General features: G+C 43.2%; 1 protein-coding gene across 30 annotated transcripts in view; it reads left to right on the top strand.

The window, feature by feature from the left end:
• ANK2 (ankyrin 2) overlaps positions 1 to 20,681 on the top strand; it is a 333,322-nt gene that overhangs the window by 287,664 nt on the left and 24,977 nt on the right. For 16 of the 30 annotated variants that reach the window (XM_027765833.1, XM_027765842.1, XM_027765837.1 and 13 more), the window contains 6 exons: positions 793 to 1,021; positions 3,207 to 3,332; positions 6,230 to 6,352; positions 9,320 to 9,352; positions 11,055 to 11,076; positions 13,892 to 20,113. In XM_027765833.1, the coding sequence (XP_027621634.1) occupies positions 793 to 1,021; positions 3,207 to 3,332; positions 6,230 to 6,352; positions 9,320 to 9,352; positions 11,055 to 11,076; positions 13,892 to 20,113 (6,755 nt within the window). The remainder of the gene's footprint in view (positions 1 to 792; positions 1,022 to 3,206; positions 3,333 to 6,229; positions 6,353 to 9,319; positions 9,353 to 11,054; positions 11,077 to 13,891; positions 20,114 to 20,681) is intronic. The other 14 variants (XM_027765857.1, XM_027765858.1, XM_027765855.1 and 11 more) reach the window with 3 other exon arrangements.

Raw genomic sequence — 20,681 nt, forward strand, 5'->3', positions numbered from 1 at the left:
TGAGTCCAGAAAAGGAGAGCAATCACTGGAGAAAGGTTTTTAAACAAGGGGGATGTGGAACAAGCCTTTGGGAGTATATAGATAGCCAGTTAGAAAAAGGTCTAACTGATGACCTCTGTTTTCTCCATGAACTTACCCTTCTTAGGGCCCATAGTCAGGGGATGCTCACAGAGCATCATCAGAGTTTCACAAGTGACTGTGTTGGATGAAATGGTATCTAAGCCGGAAGTCAGACTCAGCCCGAGTGGCAGCTGTACTGCATGGAGCCAGTTGTTTCTTCTGTTGACCGACTGGCAATACGCAGGGCTCTGGAACAGATTGTTTTAAATTGTTGGGTTGATTCAACCTTGGTGACTGAAGAGTTTCTTGGAAAAGAATAGTGAGATGAAGAAGAATTGGGCACATTTTGTTGAAAAGAATTTCTGGAAATGTAATGAATGGGAAAGGTGAAGGAAAAGAAATCCTTGTCACAATATCTGCTCTGTGCTTATGCCACTAAAGGTTTTGAGAACACAGAAGATGTATTTGAGAAGAGTAAATACACAAAAGAGTTTCCAAAGAAGGAAGTACAAGTTCAGTTTAGTGGTTGATCTTAGAAGCCTGGCTTTTCTCTCTTCCCAGCACTCTGCCTTCCCATGTTCCCACCTCTGCTGCCTTTCCTTTGGCTTTATTCATGATCTCCCTCTTCTTCTCTTCCAAGAAGCATTTCATGACTTCAGTGATCAGATTGAAGGAAATAATGATTGCAAGTGATATATTTTAAACTTTATATAACTTTATTTCTTTTCGTAGGTTCTGGCTGATAGACTGTCGGCAGATCCAGGAATCTGTTACCTTTGCCTCACAAGTGTATAGAGAAATCATCTGTGTGCCATACATGGCCAAATTCGTAGTGTTTGCCAAGTCGCACGACCCCATTGAGGCTAGGCTGAGATGTTTCTGCATGACTGACGATAAAGTAGATAAGACCCTTGAACAGCAAGAAAATTTTGCTGAGGTGGCCAGAAGCAGAGACGTGGAGGTACGTGTCCTACACGGTGTGTTGTGTTGTGGTGCCTTTGTGAACAGGTGACACTTCAGTAGGGTAAGAGAGCTGCCCAACGTCTCCATGTTGATCAGTTGGAAGGTGGGTCCGGCCTCAGCCGTTTTCAGCTTGTGGGGGAGAGTGGATTATCTCCGCGTGTGGGAGGAGGTAAAAGGATTCCTTTAAAGATTATTTAGGGGGGGAACCAGCAGTTTGCGTAATGACTATGTCGCTGGACTCCCACGTAGTCGACTGCGGTTCTCATCCTGGACCCGGTGGCTTAAAACTCACACCGGGCATGTGTGCGTGAGTGCCCAAGATCCCGAGAGGAGAATGGAGGAGAAGGGATTGCGGTGTGGCCATCCCCCCTGGGGGGTGATTTCTTGCTTTCTCTCTGTCTGTCTGGTGAGCGCACACACCCTATAGTGAAAATCTCTCCAAAAAAAAAGATTTTGGGGGAAAATTATGAGTTTTTTTTAATAAACTCCAAATATGTGACTATAGCAACTTCGATGTTTTTAGTTTTGCTAGTTTTTCTAAATTTTTTAAAATAAACAGTCTTGAAAGTGCACCCATCTCATGAAGGTTGGAGTAGTATATCCAATGTTTTTGTTTGTTTGTGTGTGTGTGTATGTTTGTCAGAGAGAGGAGAGAAATCACCTCTCCAGGGAAGATGGCCAAACTGTAACCCTTGTCCTCCATTCTTCTCTCAGGATTTTGGGTGTGCACACATATTCAAGCAGCCTGCTTTTATAAGCCCCCTGGTCAGGACTCAAATTGTGCTGTTGGCCATGTGAGATCCAGCCACCTTAATCTCCACATCACCTGTTGGCCCCTCTTTTTCTTTCTAAAACATTTAAAAGTTTTTGTCTCTTTTTAGTCTCTTTTTTGCATTTAGTCATTGTACAGCTTTATGGAGTACAGTATGTTTTTTTCAAGCATTCATGCAGTATATGATAATCAAATCAAAGATATTACCATATTCATCATCGTCACCAAAGAGTATTACATTAAATGTACATCTTTGATTTTTGTTCTACTAGGTTTTAGGAAAAAACAATTAATGGATACAAGAATGCATGTAAACAGGGCATATAGGTTATGGAATGGCATACAACAATAGAATAAAAAGAGGGAATATGTATACATGCATGCTATCTAGCTTTTTAAAAATTTTTTTTTAATTTTGTACATTTAATCACCATACACCAATTTGCTTGTAAGTTGAATACACAACATGAATACACTTCACACCAGACCAGTTGAAGATACAAAACACATTATTGTCAAGAGCATAATAACCCTTTTCTGTGCCCCATAAATGTCTGGTCTCTCTGTTTTCCTCCTTAATGTCTTTCCTTACACTCTCCCCTTTCTCCTACCCTCTTTCCACACTGTCTCCAGATTATATAACCATTTCCAGTGTTTCTATGTCCTCTAATCTCTCAGTTTCCACAATAGAGTGAGGACAGCCGGTTTATCCAGTGTGCTATATTATCCAGTACCCTATATTGCTTTTTCTTATTTTGAATTTCCCATTGCTTAGATCTTTGACTTTTGAAGTCCAGTCACCTGACTCATTGCCAAAAGGTGCACAACCAGAGGGGCCAGCAGGTGGCATGGTGATTAAGGTGCTGGACTCCCACATGGCTGACCGCAGTTTGAGTCCCGGTTATGGTGGATTGAAAATCACACCAGGTGTATGAGCGTATGTGCCCAAAATCCCAAGAGGAGAATGGAGGTGAAGGAATTACAGGGTGGCCACCCCCACCCCGGGGAAGTAATTTCTTACTTTCCCTCTCTCTGTCTTTCACTGGCAAGTGTACATGCCCCATGTCAAAAATGAAAACAAACAAACAAACAAACAAAAACAAAGAAAAGTCACCCAATCAGAAATTTAAATTTAGGATTCATGTTGGGTTTGTGGAATAACGTGATACGGTGTTGGAAATGAGAACATCAAATGCCACCATGCATTGGAAGATTCCCATCGCAGTAAGAAGAGGGGGGCTGGTACATGGTTCTCCAATGACCAAATAAGACAAAACATCAGCTGGCAATTTAAAAATCATTATGTGTATTTTAGAATTTAAAGTTCTAAGAGGCACCACCACTTCTTTTTTGTGTAATGAGTTACAATTGCAACTATTTCATCCTGTGTTAATTTTCTCTTTTTACCCAGGTGTTAGAAGGAAAACCCATTTATGTTGACTGCTTTGGCAACCTTGTGCCGTTAACCAAGAGTGGCCAACACCACATTTTCAGCTTCTTCGCATTCAAAGAAAACAGACTTCCCCTCTTTGTCAAGGTAATGTATAGATGGAATTTTGTAATACATTTTATTCAAGATCAAGAAGGATTTGACTTTCTTTAGTAGTAGAGAACATTTGCTTTTCAACTATTTCCAGTGATTTTTTTACCAGTGATTTTTTTTTAAAAATCATACCTGTCTAAAGTTTTATAGTCCTGAAAAGCCAACCATTTTTATTTTGAAGTTCAAAGTAAACCTTTTTATAAAAAAAAATCTTTTTTTGGGGGGGGGAGAGGTTTTTGCTATAGGGCACGTGCGTTCGCCAGACAGACAGAGAGAGACAGACAGAAAGCGAGAAATCACCCCCAAGGGGGGATGGCCATGCTGCAATCCCTTCTCCTCCATTCTCCTCTCGGGATCTTGGGCACACACGCACACGCGCCCGATGTGAGTTTAAGCCACCGGGTCCGGGACTCGAACCGCGGTTCACTACGTGAGAGTCAAGCGACATAGCCATTACACTAACTGCTGTTCCCTATAAAAAAAATCTTTTTATTTATTTATTTATTTTTACATTCAATCACTGTGTATCATTACAGCATGCCAAAGGAGTTTTCTCACCATAAATACACTGTATATTGGTCAGTCAGAGCCACCACACGCATTATTATAGACTGTGACTGAGGATAAGAATGTGGGAAGACTGATTTACACACTAAGTGATACATAGTGATTAAACGTATAAAATAAATAAAAATAAAAAAATAAAGAATGTGGGCAATGATCACTTCATTAATTAGAAGTGCTGGGCACTCCTTCCCAAATTTGAAGGGAAGTCTGTTTATTTACTGTTACTACTTTTAGCTGTTTATTCTTAAATTTAAAACACCGTGTGTTTCACTTAAACCTGTTTTTTTGTTTGTTTGTTTGTTTTTTTTTTAGAGAGATTTGTGATAGGGCATGTACACTCACCGGAAAGACAGAGAAATGGAGAAACAGAAAGTGAGAAATCACCCGCATGGGGAAATGGCCATGCCACAGTCCCTTCCCTCCACTCTTCCTTTGGGATCTTGGGCACACACACACACACACACACACACACACACACGCCTAGCCTGAGTTTTAAGCTGCCCAGGACTTAAACTGTGATTGAATATGGGAATCCAGCAACCTAAGTATTACGCCATCCACTGGTCCCCAAACTTTTTTACTAAAACAATTTTTTTGTAATAAAATCTCTCAATAAAACCAGAATCTCACTTAAGGTAGCAAGAAATGATCTCAGATGGGGCTATAGAATTTATATACTTCATGTGTAGTCAACAAATATTCTGGAGATGGTTCAGTGCATCACAAGCTCATCACCTCTGCTGGGTCCTCGGGAGTCATGATGCCCTTTTGCATAGAAAAACAGAGAAATACGTCGTGACCTTCCTGATGACCCAGTCTGTAGGCAAGGCAGTCCAGGTAAGGGTTTGGGAGTATGTGCGCGAGTTCCATCCCCGACTCCTGTTCTGAAAAGGACCACACAGATATGAATGAGGAATTTGTGAATAATTTTGCTCTGCCCTATTTTCTAGCCACACACTTCTCTCCACTTTCTCACAACTTATCTCACTAACCCAGGGGCCCTACCCTCAATCCTCACAACATAGACTAGTTTCCAGTTTTCTAGCTTTTTTTCTAGTTCTATTTCAAGCTACTAATTCCCAGGTTCATTAGTAATAATTCCTCTTTATTCTTTGATTGTTCCAAGCACGTGTCTATAGCCCTCTTTTATAAGCTTTTCCAAATCTCTACTTCATCTTTCATTTTGCCCACTGAGGTTCGTTGATCAGTTGTGTTGCCACCACACTCAGCTGTGGCAGGGCAGAGGTAGTGGAGCTAACATGAACAGCTGTATAATTAAGCTGGCACTTGATGTCATTGGCATTCAAAAGTCACTCTACAAAAAAAATACAAAAATGGGCAAAGGACTTAAATAGACATTTCTCCAGAGAAAATATACAAATGAAGTGCCCAAAAAGATACTCAACAGCATAGGGAAAAGTAAACCACAGTGTGACATCACTGTTTACTCATTAGGATAGCTATTCTTTTAAAAAGAAGGAGAAAAAAAAACATAGAAAATAAACAAGTGTTGACAAGGATATGGACGAATGGGGCCCCTGATGTATTGCTGGTGGGACTGTAAAATAGTGCAGCCTCTGTGCGAGAAGTAAGATACACCCTCAGAGAGGTGCATGTAGAACTTGCCTGCAATCCAGCAACCCCACCTTGGTGTGTAACCCGAAGGCCTGAAAGCAGGAGCCCAGCGACCCTTAGCAGTGCCCTTAGCAGCATTGCCCACATAGCCAACGGGGAGACAGCCCAATGTCTACTGTCAGATTAACTGGTCAGCAGAACATGGTCTCTACATACAAAGGATATCACCTAGCTTTTGTAAGAAATTCAATTCTATACACCTTGTGGATGAAATCGATGTAATGAAATAAGCCAGACACAAAAGGACAATACTATATGGCTCTGGTTATGAGGTCACGATGGTAGTCAGATTCATAAAGACATCTAAAAATGAGCTGAATGATTTAAGATTTTGCCATAGAATACATATGCTTGCTGGAGAAAGACAGTGAGCGGGAAAGTGAAATCACCCCCGGGGAGGATGGCCACGCTGCAACCCCTTCTCCTCCATTCTCCTCCTGGGGTTTTGGGCATGCATGGACCCATGCCCAGCATGCGTTGGTAACCTTGGGAGTCCAGCGCCTTAACCACCACACACCACCTTCTGGTCCAGCTGAGTGAATTTCTTAAAAGTCATCCTAAGGGGAAGGGGCAAAGGAAGCCTCTGAGTCCTTACTTAGCATTAACAAATGAATTTTCAAGTGTCATCTAATTAAAATAAATAGTACATGTCAAGTATGGGTGAAGCGCATTTGTCTTTCTCATTCAAGGTGCGGGATTCAACTCAGGAACCTTGCGGACGACTATCGTTTATGAAGGAGCCAAAGTCTACCAGAGGCCTGGTGCACCAAGCGATCTGCAACTTGAACATCACCTTGCCCGTTTATACAAAGGTACTGTGCGATTTGCTGCACTGTAAAACTTACATAGTATAAGAATGCATTTTAAAATATTTTAAAATGAATAAAAATAGATATAATGTAAGCACATATAAAAATCATTTTTGATTCCCTGTCAAATTTATGATTTTTCATGTAAGAAAAAAAGTAATCCCACTTTATTTCCCATAAAATACACTTTGATGGAAATAATTCTATTAATACATACTAATGGAAGAGAGGATATTCAGTTTAAGATTTAACTTTTAGAAATAAAACAACTGACTTTATCTTACTACTGTTTCTGTCTGGTCTCTGAGACCATCTGGAGTATTTGGCCCCACTGAATTTGGAGTCTGCTAGCTTCTGTACACAACCAATTCACAGATAAAGTATTGCTGCATTCAGGTGACTTCATATTTTATCTTTTTGCGAAAATAATTACTTGTTCACCTGTATTTTAGAAATATTAGATAATTTTCCCCCCAAGGCGTTTGCTGTAGGACATGTGCACTCACCAGAAGGAAAGAGAGACAGTGAGAGGGAAAGTGAGAGATCACCCCCAGAGGGTTGGGAGGGTGAACATGTCACAGCCCCTTCTACATTCTTCTCGTGGGATTTGGGACATGCACACACATGTGCCCGGCATGATATTTTAAACCACTAGGTCCGGGATTTGAACAGCGGTCATCGATGTGAGAGTCCAGCACCAAAACCACATGCCACCTGCCGGCCCCGTTTTTCAATTATTTAAACGTAATTCGTATAAAAAAATATCTCCATATTACAAGGAGGAAATTTAAACCATTGTTAAAAATGGAGGAATTTTGAGAACAGCCCATGGCATGGCGGTTATGGCAGCTGGATCCCACATTGCCTGCTGTGCAGTTTGAGTCCCAGACCTGATGGCTTGAGAAACACACCAGACACACGTGCGTTTGTGCCTAAGACTCTGAGAGGAGGGAGAAATGAAAGAGAAGGGATTGCAGCGCGACCATTCCCCTTGGGGGTGCTTTCTCCTTTCCCTCTCTCTGACTCTCTGATAACTGCTGGCAAATTGAAAAAAGAAGGATCCTTTAATCCCTGTCCCAAAGTATACCTATAGGCAATGCTCTTAGTCAGATGTTGCCCTGTTATGTGTTTCTGATTAAATCTGAGAAACCAACTGAGCTAATTAAATGTTGTAGACAACTCCTTTTTATCACTTTTATGGTTTTTAAATCAATATTCCTTTTTAATAAGAAACTCCCACATGGATTCTGTAGGTGGCCACAGCGCCATCCGTGTGAGGATTGGGGAAGGGGTCGCTGGAGGGAGAGCAGTCTGTGCTCGCAGTCCCGCACCCCAACTCCATAAAGCAGCCTCCTGCACTTCTTTCTCCACACCGTGGTTGTCAAGCTGTGTGTTTTGTTTAATTAATTATTGTTGTAAATAGAGATCAGTCAGATGCATGAATACATTGACTTTTGTTGGGGTCATGAATCCCGAGTGGGTCTGGCCACATTGCTGTCCTAACCCAGCTGCTCCCTAAGAAGAGGGGACAATCACCCCTCCATTAGACCGCAGTGACATGCGAAAGCAGAGCGCCACTGATACTGAGCATTTCTTATGAGCAGGGTCTTTAGCAGGTGTCCCAGGCACTTTACCGGCACATCATCCCCATCACCCTTTGAGGTGTGTGCTGTTACTCCACACCCAGCTGGGCCCTCAGGACACACTGTGCCGAGCTGCCTGGGCTGGGCGAGCCTGGGCTGGGCCAGGAGACACAACGGTCTTCCCTGCAGTACCTCTCACCTGCATCATTGAGGCTGGGCCTGGCACGTTGCACGCTTGTTACATGATGAGGAATGAACTACTGTCTATACATGTAAATACACGTTAGTCAGGGTCAGAAGTCAGCCCAAATGCACACAATCTAAGTAGACCCCGTCTTCCAGAGTGCACTTTGGGGTTTGTAGTGAAGCTCGATCGGCAGTCTCCGGGGCAGAATGCCAAATAAGACCCTCACAGAGGAAGGTAGATGTTGGCTAGACTTCAAGGGCGGGGTTACACAGAGGTGAGTGCTCTTTGCCTCATTTCAGTGGGTTTTCACTGAAATGTGGGTTTTCTTGTATTGTGTGTGTGTGTTAGGGTTTTGCCATAGAATGTGTGTGCTCACTGGACAAGAGAGAAGAGAGACACAGAGATTCAGAGAGACAGTAAGAAATCACCCCCTCCCCCAAGGCAGAATTGCCACACTGTCATCCCTTCTCCATTCTCCTCTTGGGGTTTTGGGCACACACACACACACATACACACACACACACACACACCCAGAGTGATTTTCAAGCCATTGGGTTTGGGACTTGAACTGTGGTCAGTCATGTGGGAATCCAGTGCCTTAACCGCCACACCACCTGCCAGCATCTTGTATTTAATTTCTAAGTCAGGGCAAATCGGGCACAGTTACTAATGCTGTGATGGTCAGGACAGTTTTCTATTTAATAACTCCAAATAAAAAAGAATGCCAAATATTGCACATTTAAGATTTATTGTAGAATGTAGTAGCTCTTTAGCATAACAAAACTCCTAAATATTGCCTGTATGTTGAAAATATTTTCACCATATGCTTTTTTTGTAGCTTTTAACATTTTTAACCAATATCTGTAATACTTGGGATATCGTCATCACCATTTTCATCAACATAACGCCAGCAAGTGCATTAAGTGTCAAATTTTGAGACTGCTGGTGAGCTAGATCTGAAATTAGTATATTTATGATTTTAGATCTTTTGTCTCTTGAAACTACAGATTTTTGTATTTAAATCACTCCTCTTCAGTTTTCTGCCTATCTTCTGTGACCTGTTAGTAAGGGCAATGAGAGCGTGCTGTGTGCTTGCCTGTTGGTGCCTCTTGGCAGGTGTTTACTCTTTTCTTTCTTCTAAATACTCTCTCCTCTCCCTTCTCTCCTTTTCCATCTTGCATGGCATCTCGGGGCGGCAAGGAATCAGAGTCAGATCAAGAACAGGAAGATGAGGTAATTTTGTAACAGTGTTGTTCACAAATCCTTGCTGTGGCTGCTAGTAAGACACATGGTTGCATGGATAGTCTGTGTTCTTAGAACCGATAGGCAGCTCTTAAAGTAATTAAATGGTCCAGTTTTACTTAACCTCCCCGAGTCTCCATGGTCTCATCGCATGAATTAACTTTCGGAAACAGTAAAGCTGTCCTGTAAATTGCTTCCTTGTCTCTGTGCAGTAATAAATGAAGGCTATCTTGTTATGTCAGTTTTTCTCAGAGGTTAGTCTGAAGATGCCTGGATGTCAGAACTCTATTAAAATAGGACTGGAACTTTTATTTACCTGTTAAACTCCAGATTCTCATAAGCTACAGAGTTTTCCAGAGGCGATACATATGGTGACATTGTTATTCAGACAATCTATGGAATATGCACTTGTACATTTTAATTCTAGCATTTTCTTAGCTTTGATTTCAAATATAAATATTCATTTATAGATATCACACATAGACAAATGTTATTTGGGCTCCTCAGTATCTTTTAGGAGTGTAAAGGGGTCCTAGGACCAAAGAGTTTGAGGGTCAGTGAGATAAAAAGTTTAAGGAGCATATTGCTCATCCATATTGCTCATTAGACCATAATAATATTATCATGCAAAACTGTGCTAGTAATAAGCGTTTCTTCTAGAGTAGGTCCTGACCGGGTGCTCAGCATGCTCCCTTCACCCTGTGAGGTGTGTGCTGTTTTATCATTAATGAAGAAAGCAAGTCTCGGAGAGGTTACTCGGTTACTTCATGTACCATTTCAGTTCTACCTGCTTCAGTGTTTAAATCAAATACAAGTTTGTCTCCCTTATAACAATCTGTAAATGTCCAAATATTATTATAGAAATTAAAGAAATAATTGAAAAAAAATCTTTATATTTGCCTGTTACTATTAACAGTTTCTGTTTGTAAGCTAGACACATGTAATCGTTAGTTACTTGTAAATATTTTTTCATATACAGTTTTCTTTTTTAAAATGTTACTCTGATGCATTTGAAATACAAAAACATAAAAATAAAATAAATATCTTTTTACCCACAACTTAAAACATAAGGATGCATCAGTTCAGAGGAGCCTCTGAATTCACTTTCTTCCTGCTCTGTGGCAGTGGAGGGAAGGGCGGAGGTGGGCCCCTTCCTGCTGAGCACTGCCGCACCCACTGCCCACCTGGGGTAGACTGAGGTCCCCTTTCCTGCCCTTTCTCACACGCAGTTCCCTCCCAGCGCTTGGCCCAGTCAGTAGATCCCATTTACATTCTTTGGTAGTCTGGAATGCTGGCTCATTAGTAATGATAATGAAACTGCTTTTGTGGAACGTACCTCTTTGGCTCACTGTCCTTATCTTCTTTTCTCCACTAAATTGACTCTTTGTTTAATTTGACTTCAACCTACCCTGACCTTTCCCCTAATAAATACGTATTTCTAATGTCAAACACAGCCTGAGTGATCTCTTCCAGGATTAAGCTAAGAGAAACAACTTCCCACTTGTTGAGTCTAGGAAAAAGTTGTTCTTCGAAGTTAGGATGAGACTCACCAAAACCCTCAGGAGCAAGTGCAGTGAATCCCTCTGACCTTCTTAGCCTCCCTCAGAGTGGCCACGCCCCCTTGTCATGTACTGCAGGGACTTTGAGCCAAGACTTTATTTGTAACATTCGATTTGTGTATGTTTTCTTTCAGATCGATATGACATCAGAAAAAAGTAAGATTTTAAATAAAATTGAGTTTGTTTGAAAGCTGGCTACAGTAGAGAGAAGCATGAATTAAGATGCAAGCAAGTTGCCATTATTAACCACTATAATATATTATTGTATTAATGTATTTTATATTATTCTTATTAATCATCAATATATAGATTTGTAAAAGCAGCTTGGCCAGTTAAATTTGCAAATATATCTAATTCGTGAGCTAATTAGCAGTAAAACGCAATGATTACTCATCTAAGCATTCACTTTCTTTTGCCATCCCTGTTAACCCTGGTACTGCTGTTATGCTTGTTGAGAAGCACGCCCTTTGGTTTTCATCCATTTGTTAGCATAACATTGTCATCTCATTTTTTAAGCACTGACATGACAGTATCACTTTTATTTAAAGCAAGTGATGTCTGCAGATAGATCAATATTTTTGTAAGACACACATGCAAAAGTGATACTGTCTATTGATAACAGTCCTTACTGAAGCTAACTCCCCCCACTCCTGATCCTTCCCTCACACGTCGCACAGTGGTGAAGTGTATAGGGCTGAGGTCTAACAGACTTTTGTGGAAACTTTTTTTTGGGTAAAGAAGAACTAGGAGCCCAGAATGTAAAAGTTAAAACCTCTTGGATGAAATAACTCTTCAAAACAGTATGTTATAGAATAGGACAAATTTTAAATAATGATACAAATCCCAAAACTGAGCTAGTAATGGTTTTTATAGACCTTAAAAGAGCTATCTTAGATTCCATCAGGTGGCATAGTGGTTAAGGCACTGGACTCCCACATGGCCAATCAAGGTTTGAGTCCTGGGCCTGGCAACTTGAAAATCACACCAGGCATGTATGCATATGTACCCAAAATCCCAAGAGGAGAAGGAATTGCAGTGTGGCCATCCCTCCTGGGGGATGATCTCTCACTTTCCCTCTCTCTGTTTCTTTCTAGCAAGCACACACATGCCCTATGGCAAAAATATTTTTCAAAAGGTGTCTCAGAACTCACTTCCGGTCTCTGATAGTCAAACAGCAATTCACTGCCTATTCCTGGTGACTTTCTAGGTTCTTATGTGGAAACTGAAGTCTAATTTAAGCTTCTTGCTTTTATGTCCCATATGCTCTATAAAAATAAATCTGAATTTTGTAGTGTGTGGTTTTGTCATTTATTTTGCTTTATTGTATATCAGAGTGATATTTCCAAAAGGAGAAAACTCAGAGCCATGTTTAATGCAGTCGTCTGGCCCTGTTCAATGATTTGAGAACCTTCTCTAGAGCCCCAGTAATTCACTACTAAATTGTATTCCATTATGGGGATGGCTTTAATTTGAAGCTTGCCCTCATATTTAATAATTGTCAGGACTAGAATATTTGATTTTCAATGTTTTCATTTGTTTGTATAATTGAACACATTTATATTGACATGAATTATTTACTGTATTTATATGTGCATATTCACATGCTGTTTCTTCTCAACAAATACAGATTCTCTCAAGAGAAGGCACTTGTTTGCATGGTGTATTACCACTGCCTTCATCAGCTCTTTTTTCTTAAGTGGTTTCCTTTAACTCTCCTACTTTATTCATCAGAACTGCTGTGTTTCAAACATAAACTTATGATTGGTTTTGATTTAGTTTAAAAACAATCACTAACAAATCTTCAGCTAGGTATAAAATAATCTCTAAAGAAAGGCCATGTTTGAGAGACTCTTTCCTAAAATCTCTTTATGCATAAGTCTTTGAAGAGTTTGACTCTTCTCCCTGCCTTTCATGGATAAAAGCCCCCACAGCCAATGTCTCGAATAAACAACACTCAGCACCCGTGCTTGAACTTGTAAGGAAGTAAATACACTTCACCACAGTAACGTTTCACCTGCTTGTGCTGATCTCTCACCACCCACCTGCCTGTGTTTCAGCAAGGCTGCCCTCTCAGCAGTCCCACCTCGCCTTTGCTTTGCATGGAAATAACTTGGCTTACATGAGCTGAGCGTGTGTCCTGTGTGACTGTCTCTGATTCGCATCCCATTTTAACTTCAGACTCACACATTAGTTTAATCACAATTGTTGTTTCTGTTGTTTTTCTTTCCTTTCCTTTATTTTCCTCCTTGGTCTCTTTGTTGACGTGTCTGAACAAGGAGGTCGCTCCAAGGAAAGGGCCGTGCCTCTCAGCCCCAGACTGTGTCACTGTTAGGTGTGAATTTCCCTGAGAGGAGATGCCAGTTTGCAGCTGATCCAGATACACCTCCCACAGTCGTTGTAGATTGGCAGGACTAAATATACTGAGTTCCAGATTTCTGTGCTTATGTACATATGTACTGACATCACCAGGAGTTACTCTGAATTCGCGATCACTGGCTCTCTCCTAGAGGAAATCAACTCTCTGCAATTTCTAATGCTTTTTTCTTATTTCCCCCATGGTTTTTCTGTTTTATTTCATTTTTCAACATCAATCTGTAACATCTGAACAATCTTGAGATACTTCTGTGTAATTTCACTGTGTCCTTTGTTTTGATTTGTGATGGTGTGTGTGTGTGTGTGTGTGTGTGTGTGTGTCTTGATTATTTGTTACTGCTTTATTGTATGTGTGGGTGTGCTATAAGTCAGAAAATTAAGCAAGTTATTTCCTGCTCATTTTTCCTTTTCAGTTATTTTTGGTTAGCCTTGCTTTGCTTTTGTGCACCGAGACCTCGTGGACCCACCATTCCCAGCCCATTTTGTCGCCCCCCCACCACTACAGGAAAGGACGCTGTGTCGTTTCAGTCCTGATTGCATTTGCCAATATCTTTTTTGATTTCCATTTTACTTTCAATGTTTTTCATTCACATCAAAGATGATGAGACAGAATCTACAGAAACATCTGTCCTGAAAAGTCAGCTGGTTAATGAAGTTCCTGTCCTAGCAAGTCCGGATTTGCTCTCTGAGGTCTCTGAGATGAAACAAGATTTGATCAAAATGACTGCCATCTTGACCACAGATGTGTCTGATAAGGCAGGTTCCATTAAAGTGAAGGAGCTGGTGAAGGCCGCTGAGGAAGAGCCAGGAGAGCCTTTCGAAATTGTTGAGAGAGTTAAAGAGGACCTGGAGAAAGTGAACGAGATCCTGAGAAGTGGGACCTGCACGGGAGACGGGGGCAGCATGCCAAGGGCTCAGTCTGAGAGAGAGTCAGGGGACGAGGAGTGGGTGATTGTTAGCGATGAGGAGATAGAAGAGGCTAAGCGAAAAGCACCATTAGAAATTTCTGACTATCCATGTGTAGAAGTTAGAGTAGGTAAAGAGACCAAAGTCAAGTCGGAGAAAGACTCCACAGGGTTAGTGAACTACCTTACTGAGGATCTGAGTAAGTATGTGTCTGCTCACGAGAGGATACCACAGGCAGTTCCAGACACAGCAGGGGAGAAACGTGAGGTGCAGGCCACTGGCAAGAATATCCGAAATGAAGGGAAAGGCCTAGAGACCCAGAGTCCACAGAAACAGCACAAGCCAAGCCTGGGAATAAAGAAGCCCGTGAGAAGGAAACTGAAAGAAAAGCAGAAACAAAAAGAAGAAGATTTACCAGCTAGTGCAGGAAAAGCTGAACTTAAAAAAGGCAGTTCAGAAGAGTCATTAGATGAAGATATGGGCTTAGCTCCTGGACCTCTTCCCACTGTAAAGGCGACGTCGCCTTTGATAGAAGAAACTCCCATTGGTTCTATAAAGGACAAAGTGAAGGCTCTTCAGAAGCGAGTGGAAGATGAACAGAAAGGTCGAAGCAAATTGCCCATCAGAGTCAAAGGCAAAGAGGATGTGCCAAAAAAGAACGTCCATCGGACACCCCAAGCTGCATCTCCCTCTCTGAAGTCAGAAAGGCATGCACCACCGTCACCCTCCTCTAAGACAGAAAGACACTCTTCTCTTTCCTCCTCTGCAAAAGCTGAAAGGCACCCCCCCGTGTCACCATCAAGTAAAACCGAGAAGCTCTCACCTGTGTCACCGTCTTCAAAAACGGAAAGGCACCCCCCCGTGTCGTCATCAAGTAAAACTGAGAAGCTCTCACCTGTGTCACCCTCGGCAAAAGCTGAAAGACACTCCCCTGTGTCATCCGTGAAAACAGAAAGACACCCACCTGCCTCACCTTCAGCCAGGACAGACAGACGCCCTCCCACGTCACCCTCTGGGAGAGCAGAAAGGCACCCACCCACATCACCTGGAAGAACAGAGAAACGCCTTCCTGGGTCACCCTCTGGAAGGACAGAAAAGCATCCACCTCTGTTGACTACTGGGAAAGCCGAGAAGCCCTTGCCTGTGTCACCGTCTGGGAAAATAGAAAAGCAACCACCTGTATCCCCCACCTCAAAAACAGAAAGGATTGAGGAAACGATGTCTGTCCGGGAGCTGATGAAAGCTTTCCAGTCAGGTCAGGACCCCTCTAAACATAAAACGGGACTCTTTGAGCACAAGTCAGCAAAACAGAAGCAGCCACAAGAAAAAAGTAAAGTTCGGGTAGAAAAAGAAAAGGGGCAAATAATCCAGAGGGAGATGCAGAAAACAGAAAGTCAAACAGTCAAACGAGGTCAGAGGTTCCTGGGAACAGGAACTTCAGAACCCAAGAGAGGCACCCGTGCACCTTCCACAGGACCTAAGAGAGAAGACACACTTGGTGAAAAGGAGAAAGCTCTCCTCCACAAAATGGCTGAGCCTGTTCAGTCGGCAGCAGCAGAAGAAAGCCAGAGAGAGAAGGAAGTCCCCACGGAGAAGGTGGCTGATGAACAGGAGGACCCGGATCTGCAAATTAGCCCAGACAGGAAGACCTCTACTGACTTTTCTGATGTCATTAAGCAAGAACTGGAAGACAATGACAAATACCAAGAGTTCTGCCTGAGTGAAGAGACTGAAAAGGCACAACTGCACTTGGATCAAGTACTCACGAGCCCCTTCAGCACAGTGTTCCCCCTGGACCACATGAAGGATGAGTCCCTTCCAGCCCTGTCTTTACAGAGCAGTGCTGTGGGTGGCAGTTTTGAAAGCCTACAGCAGGAGGGGACAGTAGTCTCCCCGTGTGGAAGCCTGATGGAGGGGACACCTCAGGGTAGTTCAGAGGAAAGCTATAAGCATGAGGGCTTAGCAGAGACCCCCGAGACAAGCCCAGAAAGCCTACCTTTCTCACCAAAGAAAAGTGAGGAGAAAATTGGGGAAACAAAGGAAACCACCAAGTTAGGAACACAAACAGAAATTCACTCAGAAAAAGAGCAGCTCACAACCAAAGATACTACTGATGGCTCTGAAGAGCAGGGTACTGTAGTCTCAGGTGGCTTAGAGCCCTCCACTGAGTGTTTTCAGAAGGAGGCCACCCTAGACTCTGCCGGAGACCCCTGCCTCAAAGGAGAAGGTGACTACCTCGGCAGCTGCAGTGTGTCATTAGCTAAAGAAACACCCACGGCACCGTCTGAGAAAGCATCTGGTGACGAGTGTCAGCTTACATCCGACAGCTCAGCCCAGAGGACACGAACTGACAGCAAGGCTCAGGAATGCACTACCATCTCAGGTGAGAGAGTGGCCTCACCACCCTCTGAGGCTGCTGTAAGGACGGGTACAGGAACCGAGTCAAAATCCCAGGGACTCACTAGAAGTCCTCAGGGGTTAGAACTTGCACTCCCTAGCCGTGATCGTGACGTGCTCAGCCCTGCAGCTGATGAGTCCTTGGCAGTAAGCCACAAAGACTCTCTGGAGGCCAGCCCTGTGCTAGAAGATAATTCCTCACATAAGACTCCTGACTCTCTGGAACCCAGCCCTCTGAAGGAATCCCCTTGCCACGACTCTCTTGAAAGCAGCCCTGTTGAACCAAAGATGAAGGCTGGAATTCTCCCAAGTCATTTTCCTCTTCCTGCAGCGGTAGCCAAAACAGAAGTCTTTTCGGAAGTGGCCTCTGTGCGGTCGCGGCTGCTCCGAGATCCTGACGGCAGTGCTGAGGATGATAGTCTCGAGCAGACATCCCTCATGGAGAGCTCAGGGAAGAGTCCCCTTTCTCCTGACACCCCCAGCTCTGAAGAAGTTAGCTATGAGGTCACACCCAAAGCTGCAGATGCAAGCACACCCAAACCAGCTGTTATTCAGGAATGTGCAGAGGAGGAGGATGCAGAAAATGGGGATAAAAAGAGGTTTACACCTGAAGAGGAAATGTTTAAAATGGTGACCAAAGTCAAAACATTTGATGAACTTGAACAGGAAGCAAAGCAGAAGAGAGACTATAAAAAAGAGCCCAGGCAAGAAGAACCTTTATCCCCCTCTGACCCAGATGCTGGCTGTTCAGCAGACATGGATGAAAGGAAACCGGAGAGTGTTGAGGGTGACAGTAAAGTTCACGTATTAGTGACTTCAGAGAGCAGAAAGGCTTCATCCTCCTCAGAAAGTGAACCAGAATTGACACAGCTGAACAAAGGTGCTGACATGGGCCTTCTACCTGACCCAGTCATTCGAGTGCAACCTCCATCCCCACTTCCATCCAGCATGGACTCCAATTCCAGTCCAGAGGAGGAACAGTTCCAGCCCATAGTTTCCAAACAGTATACTTTTAAGATGCATGAAGATGCTCAGGAAGAGCCAGGTGAGCCAGAAGAAGAAAAAGACTGTGAATCCCATTCAGCTGAAGACAGCCATACTGTTTCCACTGATGGTGCAGATAGGTCTTATGATGATCTGAACAGAAATGCTGATAAGCTAAAAATCTGTGATGGCCATGGCTGTGAGCCCCTGAGCCCTGGTAGTTCAGCTGCTCTGGTCTCACTTCTCCAGAGCTCAACTGGTGACAATGTTGATGACCAGTTCATCATCCATAAAGAATCATTAGCTCTCCAAGACACTCATGAAAAAGACACCGGAGGAGAAGAGCTGGATGTTTCTGGTGCTGAATTTCCACAAGTGGACTATGCTAGTGAGAGCTCTTCATCTTTATGCTCTCTGCCTCATTGTCCAATATCTGAGGGAAAAGAATTCAATGAAGACATCTCCGCCACATCTTCCACTTCAAAAATGGAGACCACCCAAACCGCCCTAACCTGTGGGAGCTCACTGCAGGACTGCATCACTGCAGATGCGGCCGTTCCTGCACAGATAGGCAGATGGTCTGTGGATGTTCCAGCACCTAGCCGAGCTGAGACTGATGAAGTCTGTGACCCTCAAATCACAAGTCCTTATGAAAATGTTCCTTCTCAATCCTTTTTCTCTAGTGAAGAAAGCAAAACCCAAACAGATGCAAGTCACACCATAAGTCTTCACTCTTCTGATGTGGATTCTGTTTTCATCACATCTTCTGAAGATGTAGTAGAGGCAACCCCCCCTAGTACAACTGTTTCAAGCAAAGAATCTAATTTCGAGGGCCACAACATGGAAACAGGCTCCAGACAAGAAAGCACCTTGTGTGAAATGCAGCCAGACACAGACAGCTCGTCTTTAGATCCTGCTGTACCAAATACACCAGCAGTCACTGGGGAACAAATAAGCCAAGTTATCATCACTAAAACTGATGTAGATGCCGATTCCTGGAGTGAAATTCGTGAAGATGATGAAGCCTTTGAGGCTCGAGTAAAAGAAGAAGAACAAAAGATATTCGGCTTGATGGTAGACAGACAATCACAAGGTACCACTCCTGACACCACACCTGCTAGGACCCCAACTGAAGAAGGTACCCCAACATGTGAGCAGAACCCATTTCTCTTTCAGGAAGGGAAATTGTTTGAGATGACCCGAAGTGGTGCCATTGATATGACCAAAAGGTCCTATGCAGATGAAAGTTTTCACTTCTTCCAAATCAGTCAGGAATCCAGAGAAGAGACAATCTCAGAAGACATGAAAGAAGGGGCTGCTGAGGCTGAGCCCCCACAGTTGGAAACCTCAGCTAAGTCACTAGTACCTTCAGAGTCAAAAGAAGCATTGGGTGATGATGCAGACTTACTTGCAGATGACTTGAGTGAGGAGGTAGAGGAAATGCCTCCTTCTGATGCTCACCTCCACTCCCAGAGGGGGATCTCAGATAGAACACCCGTGGAGGAGCCTGTTTCTTCAGGCACTGAGGGCCTGCCCAGGATACACGTGGGTGACACACTTTTCCCCGGTGTGGTGCCAGTATCTGGCCCAGACTCTCCTGAACCAGTTGTCCGAGTTCAGTTAGATTTTTCCACAATCACTAGGTCTGTGTATTCAGAGCGAGATGATGATTCTCCTGACTCTTCCCCGGAGGAACAGAGATCAGTCATTGAGATCCCTACTGCACCCATGGAGCAGGTGCCTTCTGCTGAAACCAAGTCCAGAATTCCTGTGAAGTCCATGCCTACTTCAGTCCCAGCTCCTCCATCTGCAGAATATGAGAGCTCACTTTCTGATGACTTCCTATCCAGCCTAGACGAAGAGAGTGTGGAGAATGAGGCAAAACCAAAGTCCAGAATCCCCATCAAAGCGCCTGTCCCAAGAGTTGAGCAGCACCTCTCAGAGCTAGACTCATCTCTCCAGGCCGTCTCTCCTCAAGCACAGCACATGCCAAGCAGAACACAAGATGGTAGAGGCAGATCTGAATCTGATGCTAGTTCTTTGGACTTAAAGGCCAAATGCCCAGTGAAAACTAGATGCTCCCCTGAGGCAGAAACAGACAACAGAGAGCGGGCAGAGGAGCTTGAGTTAGAACCAGAAGAAGGGGCCCCAAGACCAAAAACGTTTGCATCCCGATTGCCAGTTAAGGGCAGAAGCTACACGACCTCTGGCAGGGGGGGCATGAGCCCCACAGAAGAAAGTAAGGAGCATTTCTTTGACCTTTACAGGAATTCCATAGAATTCTTTGAGGAAATTAGTGATGAGGCTTCCAAGTTAGTGGATAGACTCACACAGTCAGAACGAGAGCAGGAAGTAGTGTCAGATGATGAAAGTAGTAGTGCCCTGGAAGTTTCAGTGATTGAGAACCTGCCGCCTGCTGCGACTGAGCGTTCAGTTCCCGAGGACGTCTTTGACACGAGGCCCATTTGGGATGAGCCCATTGAAACTCTGATCGAACGCATTCCCGGTGACAGTGGCCCTGACCACGCTGAAGGTATTTGCAGCAGCTGGATTCCCTGTGCTACGCACGTCATAAACTTGATATTGTGTTTTTTTTTTCTTTTTTATATGTTTATTTGGTGATTTGTGTCTCATTTCCTTTAAGCTTTCTGTAGTGGTTAATGTGTTTGTGTAAACCTTTTGTGTTTTGTGCTTCTGTGAATTCTCTCTTCTGTGAAAACAATCTCAAGATTGAGTAATGAGAATGCTTATGGAAAACATAAACATAGTAACCAGGCAACAGCAGTCTTGCCTTTCTTTAGCCTCTGCACGGAAGGCCATGCAAGCTTTGAGTTTTGTTGATCTGGAAGTCTCAGGCTTAGCCTCAACTTAAGCACTTTGCTTTTGCACATGAATTTATTGGTTTTCATCTCGTAGTATGAGGGCTCATTGCTTTTTTCTTCTTAACTTCGTGTACTTTAAAATATTTGTACTTACAATTTTATAATTATTAGGAAGCCATTTTCTGCAGATTTTACATATCATGAAATTCCAATTGTTGTGGATCTGTTTTTGATTCAGAAAGGTGAGATTTCAGATGCCATTGGTAAATAAGCAAACTA

The sequence above is a fragment of the Tupaia chinensis genome, unplaced genomic scaffold (assembly GCF_000334495.1).
Source record: "Tupaia chinensis unplaced genomic scaffold, TupChi_1.0 Scaffold139767_1, whole genome shotgun sequence".
Taxonomy (NCBI): domain Eukaryota; kingdom Metazoa; phylum Chordata; class Mammalia; order Scandentia; family Tupaiidae; genus Tupaia; species Tupaia belangeri.